The sequence below is a fragment of the Molossus molossus genome, unplaced genomic scaffold (assembly GCF_014108415.1).
Source record: "Molossus molossus isolate mMolMol1 unplaced genomic scaffold, mMolMol1.p scaffold_m16_p_24, whole genome shotgun sequence".
Classification (NCBI taxonomy): domain Eukaryota; kingdom Metazoa; phylum Chordata; class Mammalia; order Chiroptera; family Molossidae; genus Molossus; species Molossus molossus.
Window position 1 is genome coordinate 14,089,829 of NW_023425360.1, and position 22,115 is coordinate 14,111,943.

The 22,115-nt window shown below is 47.9% G+C and overlaps 1 protein-coding gene across 4 annotated transcripts in view; it reads right to left on the minus strand.

The window, feature by feature from the left end:
* The window catches only part of HERC2 (HECT and RLD domain containing E3 ubiquitin protein ligase 2), a 125,323-nt gene that overhangs the window by 90,538 nt on the left and 12,670 nt on the right, over positions 1–22,115 (minus strand). For all 4 annotated transcript variants that reach the window (XM_036278019.1, XM_036278018.1, XM_036278021.1 and 1 more), the window contains exons 6-17: positions 21,785–21,885; positions 21,207–21,363; positions 19,093–19,203; positions 17,740–17,911; positions 15,623–15,796; positions 13,303–13,491; positions 12,576–12,727; positions 7,808–7,965; positions 7,611–7,724; positions 4,818–5,069; positions 2,685–2,878; positions 59–259 (exon numbers count right to left, since the gene is read on the minus strand). In XM_036278019.1, coding sequence (XP_036133912.1) covers positions 59–259; positions 2,685–2,878; positions 4,818–5,069; positions 7,611–7,724; positions 7,808–7,965; positions 12,576–12,727; positions 13,303–13,491; positions 15,623–15,796; positions 17,740–17,911; positions 19,093–19,203; positions 21,207–21,363; positions 21,785–21,885 — 1,975 coding nt within the window. The remainder of the gene's footprint in view (positions 1–58; positions 260–2,684; positions 2,879–4,817; positions 5,070–7,610; positions 7,725–7,807; positions 7,966–12,575; positions 12,728–13,302; positions 13,492–15,622; positions 15,797–17,739; positions 17,912–19,092; positions 19,204–21,206; positions 21,364–21,784; positions 21,886–22,115) is intronic.

The following is a 22,115-nucleotide window of genomic DNA, read 5'->3' on the forward strand; positions in this document are numbered from 1 at the left end:
CATAACAAACAGCTAAGACACTCACCAAAGGAGGGAGAGGAAAGGAAATCATCAGTACCTGAAGCCGCAGCAAATCCAGCGCAGCCACAGCCATGCACTCCTCCTCCTGGGGCGGGGGCCAGTCGGCAGTGCCGTCCATCCCCTCGCTCACTTGCCGCAGCAGGAGGTCCAGCTGTTCAAAGGTCACCGAGCAGATGTCCACCACAAAAGGGACACGGAGGCCAACGGACCACTCAGAACACGACGACCAAGCGAAACTCTGTTGAAGAAACACAAGAACCTAAATGAATCTACAGCCAGCACTGGTCTGCTCCAGCATCACAATGAGATTCACCATCACGGATGCCGAAATGCCTTGAATCACTATTTATTCATCCCTCTGATGGTCACAAATGCACACCTACTTCCATAGCTCTCTACCTCGCACACTATCGGCTTCCAATTTCTTCTCTCATTTCACTAGATACCTCATGTTGCCACAAATAAAAAGGTAAATGGCTTAAAAAGTCTTTTCACTCTCAAACTACCACACATCAACACATGGTAGTGAGGGTCACATTCCACGTGCAGCTACAAGGATGAGGTAGGTAGATACACTGAAAACTCCACAGCTAATAACTACACATACATACAGCTCAGTAAATTAAAATGGAATACTAAAAACTATTCAAGTAAGCCCAAAGCAATCAGGAAAAAAAAGAAAAAAGAGAACAAATAAAAACAATTGATAGTAGATATAAACACAAATTATAAATAATTATATTAAACTTAAGTGGTCTAAACATCAAATAAAAAGACACTTTCAGAATGTATGAAACACAAAACCAAGTTATGCAATAACTAGTAAGAAATCTACCTTAAATTTAAAGATAACTGAACCTTTCCTGGGCTTGAAAATCTACCCAGGAAAGTAGGACTTGACAGTGGTGTTTAATGTGGGTCCTCCCACAGTCATCCAAACCCAGTAGATGAAGCCACCAACAGCAGAACACCAACACCCACAGGGAAAATTTGGCAGGCTCCAAAACGCACTGAGATAGCCAAAATGGTGAAACAAAGAAACAAATCCCAAACGAAAGAACAAGAGAACTCTACTGAAGATGAGATCAATGAAATGCAGTTAAGCAAGTTATCAGAGGTAGAGTTCAGAGCCATGATCTTGAGGAAACTCAACATAATGAGTAAGGAGCTCAACACCATGAGTAAAGACATAGAATCATTGAAAACCAACAAAGTGGAAATGAAGAATGCCATAGCAGAAATAAAGAACACATTGGAAGGAATAAACCAGCAGTATGCACACCTAATATAAGAAATACAAAATGCACTGAAGTAAAAACCAATAAAAATGAAAGGAGAAATAGGTAAGTCCACAATACAGTTGAAGATATCAAAACTACCCTCCTAATAGCAGACAGAATGAGTAGACCAAAAAAAAATCCAGTAAGGATTTAAAAGAAATGAACAGACGTTCAGTCAAGATGGCGAGTAGCTAAACACAGTACTTGAATCCTCCCACAACCACATAAAAATTACAACTAAACTACAGAACCATCATTCAGAACTGCCTAAAATTGAGCTGAATGGAAGTCCTACAACTAGAAATTAAAAGCAACAGCCACATCAAGACTGGTAGGAGGGGCAGAGACTTGAAAGGGCTGGTCCCACACCGTGTGGCGGATAAAAACTGGGATGGATTATCTTGGTTGCAGAGGACCCCTCTGAGGAGTAAGGGGTCCCAGCCCCACACCAGGCCCCTCAGCCAGGGTTCAGTGCTGGGAAGAGAAGTACCCATCACTTCTGGCTGTAAAAACCAGCAGAAGTTGTGGCTGAAATGAAGGACTGCGAGAGTCCTGGGCAGTTCCTGTCAACGGGCCCACACATGGACTTACTCAGCCTCACTCGCTTGAAGCTCCAGCACCGGGACAAGAGCTCGACAGGCACCAGGGAAAAATGAGGAGGAATGAAACTGTTTGGCAACAGGGCGAGAACTGGATGGGCAGCTTCCACCCACACAGAAGTGCTGGCAGGGGCCACTGATTTCTTTTTTAATCCTCACTGGAGAATATGCTTATTGATTTTAGAGAGAAATGCTAACCCCACCAACAGGAACCAAGCAAGGACATACCCTTTCCCCACTTCTATGCAACATCATATTGGAAGTCCTGACTAGTGCAATAAGCAAGGGAAAGATATGAAAGGCATACATACTGCAAAAGAAGAAGCAAAAGCCCTGGCTGGTTTGGCTCAGCGGTTAGAGCGTCGGCCTGCGGTCCGGAGAGACCCGGGTTCGGTTCTCGCTAAGGGCACGTATCTCGGTTGCAGTTTGTCCCCGGCCCTGGTTGGTCGTGCGGGTGGCAGCCACTCGATGTGTCCCTTCACATCGATGTTTCTCTCTCTCTCTCTTCCTCTCTCTCCCTCCCGCTCTATCTGAACAAAAAATGGAAAAATGTCCTCGGGTGAGGATAAAAAAAAAAAATTTAAAAAAAAAAAAAAGAAGAAGCAAAAGAAGAAACAAAGCTGTCTTCATCCTAAGAAATCAACAATGTAGCTCTTAGAACTAATTAGTGAGCATAATGCAACTACAGACATAAGGACACACACACAGTTGATGTTTCTGCCAGCGATGGATGAAGCAGAATCAACACCTTATAGAATCCCAAAAGGAGCTTTGTATTCAGTACCTGGGCAGGTCCACAGGCAATTCCAACTATGTGCTTGGTATCCAGCCCTGGCAGTACAGAGGGTTCTGGCTTGGTCTGATGCAAGGTGTCAAAGTGCTGGCACTGGTCATTGTTCCCCCAGCTGTGGACCTCGCTGTCCTCAGTCAGAGCCAGGCAGTGGGTGGAGCCTGCAGCTACATCAATCACCTTCTTCCCTAGGAGGAAAGAGTAATGCGGTTACAGCTTCATGCCTATGATTTCTGTTGCAATAGAAATATTTATCCAGGCCACTCAGGTAAGAAGACATTTGTGTCAACTTCTAAGGGATAACTGGCTGCTTTAATGTTATGCACAATTCATCTGCTTTGTCTATGTTATTAAAACCCCTGTTATGTTTCCATAGCTATAATTTACTAAGACCTACAGCCTGCAAATAAAATGCTAGGGCATAAAAAGAATCTGTTATTTGTTTACTCCTTATTCAGATTTTCATCTTCAGAAAGAGACAAACATATTTTTAATTAACTGTTAGATCATATTCTCTCATCCCAAGGTATAACCATGCAAGTATTCTTTTAAAAATATATATATATTTTTTTCTTTGTTGATTTTAGAGAGAGAGGAAGGGAGAGGGAGAAAGAAATAGAAACATTGATGAGAGAGAACATCAACTGGCCGCCTCCTGCATGCCCCCCACTGTGGATATGGCCCACAACCTGGGCATGTGCCCTAACTGGGAACTGAACCGGTGAGCTCTTGGTGCACGGGTAGATGCTCAACCACTGAGTCACACTGGCCAGGCCAAAGTATTCTTTTTAATAACAACAACAAAAAATAAGACTTTGCCCTGGCCAGTGTGGTTCAGTGGTTAGAGCGACTGCCCCAGCACCAAAGGGTCCCGGGTTTGATTTCTGGTCAAGGGCATGCACCTGGGTTGCAGGTTCCATCCCTGACTCCATGGCTCATGCAGGAGGCAACCAATCGATTCTCTCTCTCACAATGATGTTTCTCTCTCTCTCTCCCCACACCCTCCCTTCCACTCTCTCTAAAAATCAATGGAAAAAATATCCTCAGCTGAGGATTAACATGAGGAGTGTTTTCAGAAATATCAACATATAATAAATAGTTCCATTGAAAAACTCTACCACAGGAAGGGGAACGGTTCCATCCTAAGAGTCTATCATCAATTAACAACAACCAAAGCAACTGTATCAACAACCACTTAAATACTTTCATAAGAACGTACCGCGATATCTAATAAATGTAGCTGAGGAAGTTGATTTTTTTTAACTAAATGAGGGAAACATAAAGAAGGCAAATGAAATTCAAATACAGCTCCATGGCATACTGTATTACTCTACCAACTGTATTACTCTACAACTTACCCAGGAAACATAGAAAATAATCAACACCACATGAGCCCAAAAAACTTCTAGTCATCAAGTTGTACTGAAGCACAACCAGGCCTGTCTGTACACTGTCTACACGGTCTATGTATGACACCTGGGGGCTATTACTGCAAGACTGAGTACTTGGGACAGACAGCACATGGCCCTCAAACCTAAAATACTTGCAGTCTGGCCCTTTAAAAAGGTCTGCCCACTCAAGATAACCAACCTCTGCCACACTTCAAAAGGCACCTACGAAGAACCTACATGCTTTGGCTTCCATTCGTCCCCTCTACCTAGAATGTGTCCTGGACACTCTCAAACCAAAGAAGCACAATTCGCCCACCAAGGCTGAGTTCAAATGAGACCATTCCAGGCAGACCCAACCCCATCTCCCACTCTGCACCCACAGCACCAGGTGTAGCCAAGTCTTAGCAAGGTCCACAGTGCAACCACAGGAGACCTCCCCAAACACTCCACAATTTCACTGTGGCCAGTTTACTAAGTGATAAATGGGTACGTGCCATAAAAAGCATGCTCCAATATTGGTAAACTGAATAAATTTGGTGGTGATAATTCTAGGCCATTTTTTCAATATAACAACAAACCACTTTCCATTTATTTCCTACACTTATCAAAATGGGCTAAAGCTTCTAATGACGGGTCATTCAGGGAATTTCAGGTGAAGAAAAGAATAACCTGAAAACCTTAAAACATTAGTAAAGAAACTGCCTCAGAGTTTCGAAAGCTTACATTTTACACCTACCTTGCAAGCCCTCCAGGAGTTTGGGATAACGGACATGCTCCTCTGTTCCGTGCCCGAGCCTCTGGTTGTCCCCTTTGCCCCATGAATAGACCTGGCCATCTTTTGTCAGGGCGATGGAGAACTGATTCCCGCACCGCACTTTGACGACGTCCAGGTCCTGAAGCCTCTCGATCAGCTTTGGTGCTTTGCAGCCATCACTCCCCCCTCTGCCCAGTTTCCCGTAGTCACCGTCTCCCCAGGACCACACCTGACCTGGAAACACAAACACACGTAAGTAACAACAACCGTACACCTTCATGGAACTTTTAAGTGACTAGAAATAATCAATATAACTGATAACACGAACTAGATCACGGGTGTACATGGTTAACATTACACAGGTGGTTCGGACCCAATGAAATCTAGTTCCTACTTCAGCCTAACACAGAAGCAATTAAAAGAGGAAAGCTCGGATTTTCTTTTAATTTGACTAAATGGATAATCGACTCCTGACCCTCACTAGTTGGAGCTCGATGACAGTGCTTTCACTACGTACTGAACACAGAACAGGCTCCACTGCTCAGCCCTGGCTGGGTGGGCTGAGCGCTGTCCCAATACACCAGGCCTGATCCCTGGTCAGGGCACAGACGAGAATGAACCGATGAATGTACACATAGTGGAACAACAAATCGATGTTTCTCTGTGCTGTCTGTCTCTCTCTCAAATCAATAAACCCTGTTCTGGGCCCACAGCTCACTGTACAGTGCACTGACCACTCTCAGGCTCATGCTGACCACGAGTCAATCGTACGATTATATTTAGAGTAACATTTGTTAAGAGTTTTATAAAGTATTTCAATCACCCTATAATAGACACTTAAAAACAAGAAATGAAGTTAAAAGCTTAACACCAGAAGAAGAGACAACCTTCTCCCTAAAACTCCTAAAGGGAGATGTCAAAATAGTCAAACAGACCACATCTATCCCCTCAGAGGTGGTGGGACCTACTGGACATGAAGATGCCTGAAATGACCTGTGATCTGTCACCGGAGGAACTTCCAGAAGTCGGTCCATTCTAATCTGCCCTTGGACTTCTGTGGGTTAGCAAAGGCTTACAGGCTACCCCAGATAATTCTGACAGATCCTATGAGTCTAAGGACAAATGCCAGATACTAGCAGACAAATAGTTTTTAAAAAAAGCAAATGAGCCCTGGCTGGTGTGGCTCCGTTGGTTGAATATTGTCCTGTGCACCGAAAGGTTGCCAGTTCGATTTCTGGTCAGGGCACAGGCTGCATTACAGGCTCACTCCTCAGTGGGGGGCATGCAGAAGGCAGCTGATCAATGTTTCTCTCTCTCTCTCTCTCTCTAAATATCAATAAAAAGCTCTTAAAAAGTTTTTTTCTTAAAGTAGATTTAAAAAATATTATTCTAGCCCTGGCCAGTTTTGCTCAGTGGTTAAAGCATCAACCCACAGACCAAAGAGTCGCAGGTTCGATTCTGGTCAAGGGGACGCACCTCGGTTGTGTTTCGATCCCTGGCCCTGCTTGGGGTTATGTGGGAAGCAACCAATTGGTGTGTCTCTCCCACATCGATGTTTTTCTCTCCTGTCCCTCCCTCTCTCCCACTCTATCTGAAAAATTAATGGAAAACTATCCTCAGGTGAGGATTAAAGAAAGAAAATGACTCTAACCATCAAACATGATAAATTTATCCTCAAAAAAAGTAAAATGAGCACGGTCTGGCTAATGAACACAAACACGAAGCTGGAATTGAAAGCGAGCAGTGTGGCGCCCTACTAGTGAGCACGAGGACCAGCAGAGCCTGCCTAAGGAACTCGAGTGCTAAATATTAGAAGACTTCACCATGGCCAGAATCAGTCTAGACCACACACTATTCCATCTTAACGCTTATTCTTTTGTTGAAAGAGGAAATGCCCAAACAGAAAGGATCTTAGCTGCTAACTAGCCCTCTGGCTCTGGGCAACAGAAGTTCCAAGTCTTGGGTGGTTGGGGCTGCGTGAAAAAGGTGAAGGGATTAAGAAGTACAAATTGGTAGTTATAAAACAGTCACGGGGATGTAAAGTACAGCACAGGAAACAGAAATATAGGGTGAGGCAAAAGTAGGTTTACAGCTGTGAGTACATGAAAGTTTATTCATGTGTCATCATGTATTAATTGTTGTACTCTTTTCCATACAAACAACTACAAACCTACTTTTGCCCCACCCTATATTGTGACAACCACATGTTGCCAGGTAGGTAATGGAAATACTGGAGCGGTCACTTTGTGAAGCATATGACTAACTACTATGCTGTACACCTGAAACTAATATAAAACACTGAATGTAGCCCTGGCCAGTTTGGTTCAGCGGTTAGAGCCTTGGCCTGTGGACCAGAGAGACCCGGGTTTGGTTCCTGCTAAGGGCATGTGCCTTGGTTGCAGTTTGTCCCCAGCCCTGGTTGGGTCGTGTGAATGGCAACCACTAGATGTGTCTCTCTCACGTCGATGTTTCTCTCTCTTGTCCTTCCTCTCTCCCTCCTGTTCTATCTGAAGATAAATACAAAAATGTCCTTGGGTGAAGATAAAAACAAAACAAAACACTGAATATAAAAAAACAAGTAAGTAAATGAACAAACAGAAGCTTTAAGTCTTGTAACTTCTGGGCCTCTGCAGAGGACACCAAGGTGCACACCCACTCAAAAGGGGGACAACAGGGGAGCCTTGTGAAGGCCACTCCACGCCAATGCTCCTGCCCTCAGGGGAAGTGCCCTCCTCGTCCTGAGAGCCTGCCCGGCACAGCCTGAGCTCCACATACCGTTTTCCGTCACTGCCAGGGTTTGCGCGTCCCCGCTCCCGCAGGCCACATCGATGACTTTCAGTCCTTTAAGCCCAGCTACCAGCATTGGAATGGCCTCATCTTCACTGGAGCCTTCAAACACACAGGACTGGTTACTGCAAGTCCCTCCAAAGAGGCCCCCCAGCACATGCTCGCGTGGGCTCTGCACCGCCTACCGTGGCCCAGGCGGCCGTAGTTGCCGCGGCCCCAGGTGTACAGCTCCCCCTCGGCCGTGACGGCGGCGCTGTACGTGCTCCCGCACGCGATGTGCACCACGTGCTTGCCCGCCTGCTTGCCCGAGAATGCAGAGATGGCCTTGGGCTCCTCCAGGGGCCTGTGCGGAAAGAGGCAAGAAACGGGGCGCCCTGAAGGGTTCCTGCTAGTGCTCGTTTATTCCAAGCGTGCGTGTTCTTCACTATGGGAGTCATGGACAGTGTTGCCCTTTGGCTGTCTCATGAATGATTAAGGCATACAGAACTCAAACACCCAACATCTCCGTGATTTTTGTTCACAAGTGACCAATGCCAATCACAGCATCGGCAGGAATATCAAAACAGTGTCTATTGAAGACACACACAGTCAAGTCCACAGCAGCTTTGCTCAGTGGTCCCAGTGGGCCATCCACAGACAGACCCTCAGCCAAAAGGAGGAGCTGATGTGCCCAACAGCCTGGCTGAAGGCACAGGAACTCTGCCGAGTGGAAGAGCCAGAAACAAAGTGCCACGTAGTGACAGAAGAGCAGGAGGCAGGCAGTAGGAATCGGATGCAAAAGGTCCAAGGACAGCAGAGGCGCTCCACCTTGGTCTCCCACCTGCACACGTGGGCTGAGTCACTCGAGAACTTCCGGTCAAGATGGCGGCATAGGTAAACACAGTACTCGCCTCCTCCCACAACCACATCAAAATCACAACTAAACTACAGAACAACCACCATTCATTTTTTTTTTTTTTTGGTGTGTGCCCCTAGCGGGAACCAACCCTAGGACTCCCTGGTCCGCAGGCTGATGCTCCAACCACTGAGCCAAACCAGCCAGGGTGGAACAACCATCATTCAGACATTCAGGACCACCTGTCATTGAGCTGAATGGAACTCCTACAACTACAAAATTAAAGCAGCAACCACATGGAGACTGGTAGGAGGGCGGAAGCCCAGACTGGCTGGTCCCACACCCTCGTGTGAAGGTCCTCCCTGAGGAGTGAGGGGTCCCCGTCCTACACCAGGCCCCCAGCTCAGGGTTCCAGTGCCAGGAAGAGAATCTCCATCACTTCTGTCTGTAAAAACCAGCGGGAACTGAGGCTGAGGCTGCAGGAGCCCCAGGCAGCTTCTCTTAAAGGGCCCGCACATGGACTTACTCCCTCTAAGCTCGGAGGGGAGGCAGTTAGAAAGGCACCAGAGACATATGGGGAAGCACTGAACTGTTTGGCCTTGGGACAAGGGCTGGAGAGGCAGCTTTCTCTCAGACTTGCTGGTGAAGGCCTTTGTTCCTTTGGTGAGCCCTTCCCTGGGGCGGCACACAGCCGCCATATCTGGGGCTCCAGCAACCTGGCTCGCACAGTTGGCCCCACCCTGGGGATTCCCTGAGGCCCCGCCCTGCCCCACCCAACTTTCAGGCGCACCCAAGCTGATTCTAAAGGCTTTACCATAGGACTGGCCTGTCTTGGATCCTGCTTCAGAGTTTCCTAAAATCCCTCAAAGCAGCATCTGGTCTCAGCGAGCCCTCTACCTCTCATTAAGTGGCCCCAGACCTGGCACTAGAAGCAGCCAGCCTTGGTTCACAACTTAGCTTTTCCTGGGCACCTCCAAGCCTAGCACAAGAAGCAGCCACCAGCAGATCACTCTGTAGCTTATGCCATGCGGTCTGGAATAGAAGATAGGCAGTGGCTGACCTTGCTCCCCCAGAGCCAGCACACCCAGTGGATAGCTTCAGATCACAGCGAAGCACCACCACCCAACCACCTCCACAAGTGACACATTCAATGAGCAGACTCAGTGGGTACCAGAGCCCTGATGAAATAAGTCTTGCTCTGTGTGGTGGTCCCTACACAGCTGATCCTCCAAGGGAGTCAGAGGCCAGTAGTCACAGCCAGTCCTTGCAGCTGATCAGCCTGAGTAAATCCCTCCCATTGACATGCCAACAGAAATCAAGACTCAGTTACAACAGAAGGGTATACAGTCCACAATAGGGGTGCACCTCGAGGGCCCAGTTGGGGTGATAATGGAAGCTGGGCCACTGGATCCTACAGGACACCTACAACAACAGGCCACCCTATGAAGCCTAGGAGACACAGCAACTCTACCTAATACATAGAAACAATCACAGGGAAACAGCCAAAATGAGAAGACAAAGAAACATGTCCCAGATGAAAGAAAAGAACTCAACTCCAGAAAAAGAACTAAACAAAATGGAGATAAGCAATCAATCAGATGCGGAGTTCAAAACACTGGTTATAAGGTTGCTCAAGGAACTTAGTGAGACATTCAAGGAACTTAGGGAGACCTCCAAGGAACTTAGCGAGAACATCAACAACATAAAAAAGGACCAGGCAGAAATGAAGGATGCATTAACTAAAACAAAAAATAATTTACAGGGAATCAATAGTAAAGTAGATAAAGCCAAGAAGCAAACCACTGATTTGGAATATAAGGAAGCATAAAACTCCAATCAGAACAGTAAAAATAAAAAAAAAATAAAAAAAAATGAGAATAGTGTAAGGAGCCTCTGGGACAACTTCGAGCATGCTAACATTCACATCATGGGGGTGCCAGAAGGAGAGAGAGCAAGAAATTGAAAACCTATTTGAAACAATAATGACAGAAAACTTCCCTAACCTGATGAAGGAAACAGACATCCAAGTCCAGGAAGCACAGAGAGTCCCAAACAAGATGAACCCCACGAGGTCCACACATCATCAAAATGCCAAAGGTTAAAGACAGAGAATAAAAGCAGCAAGAGAAAAGCAGTTTGTTACCTAAAAGGAGCTCTCAGAAGACTGTCAGCTGATTTCTCAAAAGAAACTTTGCATTCCAGAAAGGAGTGTTAAGAGATAAAGGTGATAAAAAGCAAGGACTTACAACCAAGATTACTCTATCCTGCAAAGCTATAATTTAGAATGGATGGGACATATCAAGAGTTTCCCAGACAAGGAAAAGCTAAAGGCGTTCATCACCACCAAACCAGTATTATATGAAGTGCTGAAGGGTCTTCTTAAAGGAGAACAACAACAAAAAATATGAACAATAAAATGCAATTAATACATATCTATCAACAATTGAATCTACAAACAAAATGATCAAGCAGAACAGAAACAGACTCATAGACACAGAGAACTTTTTGGTGGTTGCCAGATAAGAGGGGGGTTGGGGAAATGGGTGAAAAAGATGAAGGGATTAAGAAGTACAAATTGGCTGTTAGACTGACGAATCTCAAAGGGAAGTGGGGAGGGAGGGTGGGAAGAGATCGACAAAGAACTTCTATGCACATATGCATAACCAATGACACTGACCACAGTGTGGGGAAGGCAGGAGCAGGGTGGGAGTGGGGAGGAGGGGGTCAATGGGAAAAAAAAAGGAGGGACATCTGTAATACATTCAACAATAAAGATGAGTTAAAAAAAAAGGCATGCAACTGTGCACTTACAGCCGATGGGCGTGTGAGCCTCACATAGACAGCTGAAATGTACACACACTGTTACATGAATGAGGAAGGAACCAAGGAGCCAGATGTACTAACCACATTGCAATCAAGATTTTACAAACGCAAAGCAGGAGATAGGAAGGATGGTGATCAAGTCTTATTAGCTGATTCCTCACTTTCAAATTGGCCAAACGGTATATTTATCTCCAGTCTGTTTACTGTACTTGGTGACCCCCACTATGGCCTCTCCAAAGACATGGTTTACTCACCTCGTGACCCCTAGTCTGTAAAATACGTGAACGTACAGCGGCAAGGGGTGCGGCACAGGGTCGCCAACTGACTGCACTCTGGGAGCCACCTCCCTGCTCTGCTCTGCTCTGCACCTCCTGCCCTCTGCACTGATCTCTTCTTTCCCTTGACTCCTCGAGCAACGGACAAGTTAACCTAGCACTAAATCTCCACTGAGTATTATTTTATCACAAAATATCCCTGCGCACTACCTTGTAAGTAACAGGAGTAAAGACTAAGCCTGCCCTCGTACCTCGAGCCTCTCGAGTCCTGGTGCCTGTGCCAATCGTCCTACAGGAACCCGGATTCTGCCTTCTGTGGTAACCACCCCTTTTACTCCCTCGTTCTCTGTTACCGTCTGAACCCCCCTGTCGAGTCTGGACGACTTCTGCTGCACGTCAGCATGTCATCACTCTGCTCTCCAGCCTGGGGTTCTCCCTGGTGGTGGCGTCCATCTCCCACCACAGGGATAACAGAAGGGTCTCCCTGTGATTCCACTGCTGCCCAGTCCCCACTCATGGCTTCCCCCCGCCCCCCGGAAGTGCGGCTGTATTTTCAGTTTCAACCTGAAGCCCACTCACAACACCGTAAAGAGCCGCCGCCCTCCACGGCGTCGCCGCAGTTATAGCCTCACGTTCAGAACAACCCGTCATCAAAACCTTCCACAAAATAGGGCGTAAGAAAGCACTGATTTTTGTACCTGAGAAAATGATACTGTTTCAATTCAGGGGAGGGAGGCTTTATCATGTTGAAGAAACAGAAGTGCAAGATTTGCTCTAGAAAACTCCATGGGGTGAAGGTGTGGTGTGCAGCCAGAGGGTTGGGGGAGACGTCACCCTCTGTGCTGTGGGCTGGGCTCCCCTGGCGTTACCCAGGGGCTGGCACCCTTGGCAGCCATCTCCGTCCCAGCCCTGCACGTCAGAGCAGCTGGCAAACATGAGCCACACTTCCCCTTCCACCGTATTTTGGGTACAGCAACACAAAAGGAGAGCGTGTCAGTGACAGGAGGGGGCCATACATACACGGTATCCCCGTGGCCCAGCCGTCCGCCGTCCCCGCAGCCCCAGGAGTACACCTCTCCAGTGGCTGCCAAGGCCAGGTAGTGGTGACCGTCAGAATGGGCAGCAATTTTTACTATGTTTCTGGAGGCAAGACCCTGGACGAGCTGTGGAGCCTAGAAAGGCAAACACAGAAAGAAAGTTAATAGTGAGCAGTCCGAGGACAACAAAAAGAGCATGATGCTCTTTAATGTCCTGTCCCACTTCAACCCACTGGTCAGTGAAAGAACAGGAGCTTCGGGGGGAGGCTGGGCCAGCTGTTCCGCACCCGCCCAGCATGGCCTCCAGGCACTCCATGTGTGACCAGGTTACCCTGCGCAATGGAAACGCACAGCACCCTCCTGTGACGGGGACATGCATGTCCCAACCTGCCATCACCCCCGAGAGGCTCCATTCCCTCGCCTGTTACTTCCTGGTCTCACAGTCAGATACGTTTACACCTGAAAGTCCGTTTGCAAGTGGAAACCACATCGGGAATGAGAGTCACTCTAAGAAATCCTCGATCATGGCAACTAAGAGAGATGCCTCAAACACTGACAAAATGGTTACGATTAAGATTCTAAATATAACTAAGACACAATGACCACATGTTTGAGTCCTCAGAAGCCAAACAATGCAGAGATCAGACCTCTGCGGCATCAGCAGGAGAGAACCTGCCTACCCCGAGGTGAGGGCGGCCCAGGACACCCACCAGCGTGTCGCTGTTGTAGGCCTGCGTGTAGACACGGCCGGTCCTTGACAAGATCAGGAAGCGTTTTTCCGCACAGGCGATCTGCGTGACCCCCAGGTTGGCCAGGCCTTTGCTCTGAATGGGACCGATCACGTTGGCATAGCACTTCCATCCTATGAGCCCCCATCCTATGACCTCCTGCAGCGAGCCCTGTGAGACGACAGAGGAAGCAAGTCTTTTTACTGCAGCAAGAAAATTCCTTTCTGTCAAAAGAAAGAATCTGGAGTGACACTGAGATCCTGCCAGGTGAACTGAGATCCTGGAGATAAACACAGCACCTGCAGAGAAAAGCTCATCAAAGCATCGGAGCAGCTAGTGACCCGTCACGTCGCCTCGGTCCACAGGTGAGAGAAAGTAACTGAATGGGCTCTTTCCGCAGCAGTTCATTTTCAGAGCCCATCAAATGGTACAAGTTTGACCTTAAACATTTTTGTTTTGCTGTCCTTTTAAGAGCGAGAGGAACATCGATGTGAGAGAGAGACATCAAGTGGCTGCCACCCACATGATCCCAACTGGGACAAGGACAAACCGCAACCTGAAGTACGTGCCCTTAGTGGGAACAAACCTGGGACTCTCCGGTCCGCGGGCCAATGCTCTAATTGCAGAGGCAAACCGGCCAGGGCTTTAAACATATTTTTAAATGCTCTGACCATATCAGGTAACCATTTTGTACCATAGCAGGCAGAAGCTGAAAGACCAGGCACAAGGCTGAGAGACAAATGTCCCTACTGTTGGTGGGGAATGAGAGTTTAAACCGTACGCAGCTTGGTGGTTGGTGATCAGCCAGTGTCCCCACGTTAGTCAGGGACACCCCTGCTGGTGCGAGCACACCCACAGGTGTGTCATCACAGGCTACCTGACTTCTGGCCACACAAGTGTCCACCAATAAGAGGCTAATTAAAAATTATGAGACACCCAAACATGGACTACTCAACTGCTTTAAAAAAATGAAAACAGCCCTGGCCGGTTTTGCTCAGTGGTTGGAGCGTCGGCCTGTGGACCAGGGAGTCCTGGGTTCAGTTCCTACTAAAGGCATGTACCAAAAACAAAACAAAACAAAAAATGAAGACATGCCCAGCTGGTGTGGCTCAGTGGATTGAGTATCGGCCCATGGACTGAGAGGTCCCGTTAGATTCCCAGTCAGGGCACATGCCTGGGTTGCAGGATTGATCCCCAGGAGGCAGCCGATCGTTGTTTCTCTCTCACACAGGTGTTTCTCTCTCTCTCTCTCTCTAAAAATCAATGAAAACATTTTTAAAATTAAATTAAAAAATGAAGTCAGAGCTCTGTTTATTCATACAGAAACCTCTTAGGTATATACTCTTATTTTTTTTTCTTCATTGATTTCAGAGAGAAAAGGAGAGGGAGAGAGAAGTATCAGTTGGCCACCTCCTACATGCCCCCCAGTGGGGACTGGGCCCACAACCTGGGCATATGCCCTGACTAGGAATCGAACCAGTGACCTCTTGGTGCATGGGTCGATGCTCAATCACTGAGCCATACCAGTGTATGTTATTTATTAGAAAAATACAAGTTGCAAAAGCAATGCAACAAGCCACTGTTAACACCACCTTCCAGAGCCCAGGCAAGGAAGGACGCATGAGAAACAGAAAGCTGAGGCAGCAGGAGGACTCTGGGACGGAGAGGGTGCAAGGGGAAGCAAGTAACTGTGTATTTTTGCATCTAATTCTGATTCTGAACCATGTTCCTGATACTTGGAAGAAAAGTGACTGTGAGATACAATAAACTCTTCAGATGGAAAATAAAATTAAAAAAACCTGGATTCAAAACCAGGGTCATTCTGTGTGACTCCGGCAAAGTTCCCTGTCCCCGCACGGGACAGTCTCCTCAGGGACACCGTGGGGGTACTGCTGTGAGGATCAGATGCAACCACGCAGTGGGGGCCTTGGGGGCAGGGCAGGCTGTCGGCACAGGCCAGCGGCCGCAGCTCTGAGCAGCACCTTCACATAGCCCTGTTTGGCGCTCCTCACCTATAAAAAGGGCTCTGGGACCTCCCTGGGGAAGGCGGGGTGGCGTATAGCTATGTAAATAAAGGGGAAATCTCTGGGAATGCGCCTCCTGAGTGTGGACCCTGGGACACTGGGTTGGGACTGGACCCCATGGGCCTCAGCCTGCTTAGCACTGGGTCCAGGGACAATACCTTAACTTGTGCACACGTTTAAAAGCTATTAACCAACCCCACCCCAACACCACACAGGCACACGGAGAGCAGAGGAGTGGCACTAACTGGGGCTTCCGAGAACAGCCCCGCCGCACGCACCTTGTGGGCCGTGGGTGAGCTGCACAGAGGAGGCAGGCAGGGCGTGGCTAGGCGGTCTAAGTGGGCCAGGACAACTACAGCCGTCTGTCGTAAGTCGATGGCGAGCTCGCTGTCTTGTGGAAGAACAAGGTACCTGAGGAAACTCTCGTTGGGGCTCAGGGGGCCAGACAGTAGCTAGAAGAGAAGTACACAGGCATCTTCAGAAATACCGGAAAAAGGCAACACGATTAGCCTTTGCTGTCTCTTTGGACTTTGTATCCACAGTGCTTCGCTACTGGTACACCCGCTCCCCGGCCGTGCTATGAGAAGTGCCGCCCAGGCACGCACACCGCCCTGCACCCTGCACCCTGCACCCGCGCCCACGTCAGCGGCACAGCCCAGCACGGCAGGCTCACCACTCCAAAGGCCCTCGGAGAGCGCCGAGCCAGCCCTGCCGGAGCACAGCGCTTCACCTCAACCTGGCTTCGAAACTGAAAACAGAAACCACCTTTCTTCATCTAAACACTGTGCCCACTGGAGAAGACCTAACTTTATTTGCGTGTTATTAATTATAAGTCTATAAACTCTGCAGTGTAAACGGAGAACAGCCTTATTATCAGTAAAGATGGCTTCAGGATAGAAAAACCAGCCCTGGCCGGTTTTGCTCAGCGGTTAGAGCATCGGCCTGTGGTCTGGAGAGACCGGGGTTCGGTTTCCACTAGGGGCATGTACCTCGGTTGCAGTTTGTCCCTGGCCCTGGTTGGTCGTGTGGGTGGCAGCCACTTGATGTGTCCCTTTCACGTCGATGTTTCTCTATCTCTTCCTCTCTCTCCCTCCCAGTCCATCTGAACAAAAAATGGAAAAATGTCCTCGGGTGAGGATAAAAAAAAAAAAAGAAAAATCAGGCAGCAGTTTTACCATGGAGTGGCTAAGTCTCTCTAGAAAAGACCTGCAAAATCAAGCCTGTGCCTCTGAAGAGCAGCAGGGTTGTAGCAGGGTCAAGAGTCAGACTCAGGGTGTGGGGAGGGCAATGCTCGGCCACCAGCCTCAGGTCCTGGGACTACTTAGGTGCCCTACACACAGAAGAGCCAACAAGGTGAGCCACTACTTCCTTTCCTTAAAGATACTATTCTTTAGGGAGAGAGGAAGGGAGGGGGACAGAGAGGAACATCAATGTGAGAATGAAACATCGATTGGCTGTCTCCTGCACACAACCTACAGGTACTGAGCCCCAGGCATGTGCCTTGACTGGGAATCAAACCAGCGACCTTTAGGTGCACAAGATATGGTCCAACCAACTGAGTCATACCGGCCAGGGCAATGAGCCACTATTTTAAAAGCTCTTTCTCTAATAGTTATTTAGAAGTGTGCATTTCAGACCTAGTGCTGTGTGTACTGACGCAGCTGGTGCTTGCTGATCTGTGGCAGGGGAACACAGAGGAGAGAGATTCACTCTGCTCCTCCGCGCAGGACCAAATGTGTGCGACCAGGACACCGAGTGCGGCCTCACAGTGCAGCACCTGTGTGAACCCAACAGATGCTGCTTCCCACAGCAGCCGAGCCTCGGCCCTACACCACCACAGCACGTGCCCATCTTCATGCCTTCACTAACTCGCACCCTTGCAGAGGTGAACGCAACCCCTCACATCTTCTGCGGCATCCTGCTCTCGCTCCCCTCACCCCAGCCAGAGCAGAGTGCCTGGTGGCTGGGAACACACCAAGCACTGAGCCCACAGAGGGCTCAGGGGCTCCGGCTTGGCAGAGAACACAGCCTGGCCACCGGGCGGCACCTGCCTGTCTCTGAAAGTGCAGGCGGATCTCTGTCCAGAAGCTTATTCCCCTAAACACATGCCACGCAGAACACACGCAGCCCACACCCACCCACAGAGTGGGCTCTGGCCACTCCTTAGCTGTTTCAAAGAATCCGAACGTGCTCATGGGATGTTCCACCACATCACCTGTAACCCAGCCCATGACTCTCAAACCTGTGCCACACCTGACTCACAGCTGGAATCAACAACATGCTCCCCGCTATTGACAACCACCTGCACGAACGTATGCTCCCGTCTTAATAGAAACTTGTGAGGACAACTGGAAAACAAGAAGCTACTGAAACGCAAAGCCTGCTGGGTGCTTACGTGGGCGTCGCCCTGTGCGTGAGGGGCATCCTTGCCGCAGACCATGCTCTGGAAACGCTGCAGCAGTGGGAGGAGGGGGGCGCTGGTGCCCCGGGCGGAACGCTCGTTGTCCGTCTCCCGCGTCCCGCTGTCCCACAGCTGCAGCAGCAACAGGATGGCGGACAGTGTTTGGCTGAAAGAGAAAACAGCTTTATTCTCTAAGAAAAGCAGCTTAACCATTTTCTGCCATGGTCTGTCAAAACCAAAGCAGACAGCAAAATAAAACTGAGGAAATACTTTAGATTTGAAAGGAAACAAAAATTAATGTCATCAAAACAATTCTCAGAGAAAATGACTGAATCTACACCACGATTTCAGCACAAGACATCCACCTTCTATGGGTGATATAAGACCGGTTCAGAAGCTCAAACAGCACTTTTTACAGGGAAATTCTAGGTCCTTAAATTTATAGAATAAAAATAATTATTTTTAAGAAAATCAAGAGGAGCCCTGGCCAGTGTGGCTCATTTGATTGGAGCATCCTCCAGTATACCAACAGAGGCGGGTTCGATTGCTGGTCAGGGGACATCCAGAAAGCAACCAATTTCTCTCACAGCGATGTTTTTCTCTCTCTCTCTCAACTCCACCCTCCCTTCCTCGCACTCTTTATTTATTTTTTTATCCTCATCCGAGGACATTTTTTCATTTTTTTTTGTTCAGGTAGAGTGGGAGGGAGAGAGAGGAACAGAGAGAGAGAGAGAGAAACATCGATGTGAAAGGGACACATCGAGTGGCTGCCACCCGCACGACCGACCAGGGCCGGGGACAAACTGCAACCGAGGTACGCGCCCTTAGCGGAAACCGAACCCGGGTCTCTCAGGACCGCAGGCCGACGCTCTAACCGCTGAGCCAAACCGGCCAGGGCCCTCGCACTCTTTAAAAAAAAAAATGTCTGGCCGGTGTGGCACAGTGGTAGAGCATTGACCCATGCATCAAGAGGTCGCTGGTTCAATTCCCGGTCAGGAAACAAGCTCAGGTTGTGGGCCCGATCCCCAGTGGCATGCAGGAGGCGGCCAATCGATGTTCTCTCTCATCGATGTTTCTGTCTCTCTCTCCCTCTCTCTCTCAAATCAACAAAGGAAAAAAAAAATTAAAAGGAATAATTCTGAGACTAGTAGAAAGTTGAACACAGAAAAGGAAGTGAGGAAAGGCTAAGTGTACCAGGTTTGAGAAAGCACAGTGTCCCAGGAAAGGGTTCTTGAATTACAGAACCAACTGGCTACAGTCACAAACAATTCTGTGAAATGACAGAACATGCAACAGAGGTTCAGACTTGGAGGTGCTCCCCAGGGCCTGGGCCTGCGGCACCCTCACCTCAGTGTGCCCCTCTGCACCGCCAACTCCAACAGGATGGCCAGGGCCAGGTGCTGGTCCTGCAGGGGGACGCTGCCTGGCACTTTGGCACTCGGTGCTCCATGAACATCCCTGAAATGACAGCAGTGGATCAGGAACAAAGTCAAGTCGGAGCTTAAAGACAGCATGCTAAAATAGCATTAAGGTGCTACTCACATTCTCTCCCAGGGAGAAATGTAACTTTAATATTGAGAATCAAGTTTCTGAAACTTGTTACTAAAATTTCATCAGAGACTTTATTTTTTTTTAATGATTATTTATTTTTTTAATTTTATTTTTGTTACAGATGTTTCTCCTTTATTACCCCATTGACACCCTCCTCCCCATCCCCCCTGCCCCGTCCCCGGCTTTGTTGTCCATGTCCATTGGTTATGCCTACATGCATATAAGTGCTGTGGTTTATCTCTTCCCACCCCCCTCTACCCCCTCTTCTGGGGGTTGTCAGTCTGTACCCTACTTCTGTGTTTCTGGGTCTACCCTATTCCTCAGATTGTTATGTTCATTATATTCCATGAATAAGTGAGATCTTGTGGTATTTGTCTTTTTCTGCTTGGCTTGTTTCACTTAGGCTAATACTTTCTAGGTCCCTCCATGTCGTCTCAAAGGATAAGAGATCCTTCTTTCTTACAGCTGCATAGTACTCCATTGTGTATATGTACCACTGCTTTTTTATCCATTCGTCAACTGATGGACATTTGGGCTGTTTCCAGATCTTAGCTATTGTAAATAGTGCTGCTATGAACATGGGGGTACATATATTCTTTCTGATTGGTGTTTCAGACTCATCAGAAACTTTAAAGTGTACAATCAATATGTAGAGATTCATTTTAAATAAAAGTATTAATTCAGATGCTATAACATGGTTACATCAGAACACAAGTTTCTGTAGCATAAAGTTATTTGTATCATTACTCAAATTACGAGCAGAAAAATATTTAGATCTGTTTCCAGTTTCAATGACATATAAGAATACACAGTAGTAACAGTTCTCTATAGAACTGGAGAAAGATCAATTTCTAAAACCACCAGAGAATCTACAGGCAGTATGTCTATGCTTATTTTTATCTATGATCAATGAAATGATTTTAACTTTTCCTTGTTCCCCAGTAAAAAAACACACAAATATTCTTAAACCAAGATGGGGAAGGGAGGATCTTCCAACATCACCATTACAGCTGAATTTTTAAAATTAATTCTAAGACTGTTTTCAGGAACCTCAGCCCTCAGAGCTCTGGAGAGTCAGGTTCACAGCCCACTGGCACTGAGACCACAGGTGGCCCTGCTTGCTGGAAGGGACACAGCAGTGATCTCTGGCAAAGGGAATAAGAAGAGACTCACTTTTCCTCTAAGTGCACCTTTGCTGCTGAATTCTGTACTGTGTACACATGTTCCTTATATTTAAAAACCATTAACAAAAATACATAGCCCTCAAGACCAAAGTTAACATTCAGTGATTCCCACTCAAATATTTTATGCTGAAAAGACCAGACACAGATGTGACAATGTTGTTCAGCCCCACGCTGTCCACTGAGACAACACCCATCACTCACAGACGCACACAGTCTCACACCTGATGCACAACGGACTGATCCCCATACCCTACAATATGTGAAGAAGTAATTCCAAGAGCATCTTTCCTTTACATCCTGTTCTATCTGGCAGCTTCCTGAGTCCAATCAGGCTGCCATGTCAGACATGTGAAAAGAGCCAAGATCTGGAATCAGAGCTGAGAGGTGCTGAACACACACTCGGGAAGCAGCCTGAGTGTTTCAGTGCTGAAGAGGTGAAAGGAGTTCAGTTGCAGTCACAGACTAGCCACGGGGATGTGAAGTACAGCACAGGCACAGTCAGTGATGTACTGACAGCGCAGGGTGTCAAGTGGGTACTGGAAATATCAGGGGGACCACTTTATCAAATGCACGATTATCTGACCACTACGCTGTACACCTGAAACTAATAGAGAGTAATACTAAATGTCAACTGTAATTGAAAAATTAAAAACACAGAGAAGGTGAGACGAGACTTTGAAGCTCGTCTGCAGCATTCACACAGGAAGATGTAGAGAGAGGACTCACCCTGTCACGACGGACCTGAGGAACCTGGTTGCTCTTTCTACCACCTCCAGCCACACAGAGGACACGGTGCTCTCGTCGAAGAGGGAGGCCTCAGGCAGGGCTCGCAGGGCATCCAGAGACTCCTGCAACAGCTCACTGCACAGGTCCGCATCCTCCCCTGGACACACAAGCACATCAGGGGAGGCCACACACTCCTCGGCATCACCGACAAGCAACGCTGTCCCCGTCCTGGGAAGACCTCCTAGCCCTCAGCACGACAGGACGCCACTGTCACGTTTTCAAACCCCACTTTCCTCTCAAGGAGGCACTGCAAGAACTCAAGAGACTAAAGTTTGATATAGTTTACTGAGCAAGTCTAACATCTCGTTCTCAGAATCAGTACTGAGGCCCTGCAGTGGCTTTTTGCCCCTTTTTTTAAGAACCACAGACTCGGGCTCTGAAGCCTGCCATTTACGAACAAGACAAAGGAGGCATCAACAACACATGGACTCAGCCCAAAACCATGTGGGGGCAACAGTGAGGAGAGAAGCCAAGCCTCCTGAGCACAGGAGCCTGAGCATGCCACTGGGCACACGTACCTGACCGCCAGGCCCTTCGCAGGAACGCAAAGGCAAAGGACAGAGCTGCTCGGGATCCAACTCTTGCCAGTCCTTCCACCCCTTTGCCTGTGGGCCGGGAACTGAGGGAGATACACAAGGAGGGGGGGGGGTGCAGCTGGTCAGTCAGAGGAAGGTGCACATACTAAATACAAAGACATCAAATGTAAGCATTCATACCAAATGGCTCAATGGGATTATTCAGGTGGCAGGCTCACAAGTGACTTCAGTTTCATTTTTTAAAAATTTGTACCAAATATCCTTTGTAAAGGAAAAGTATTCTCTTTAAGAAAAATAATTTTTTTAAAGATTC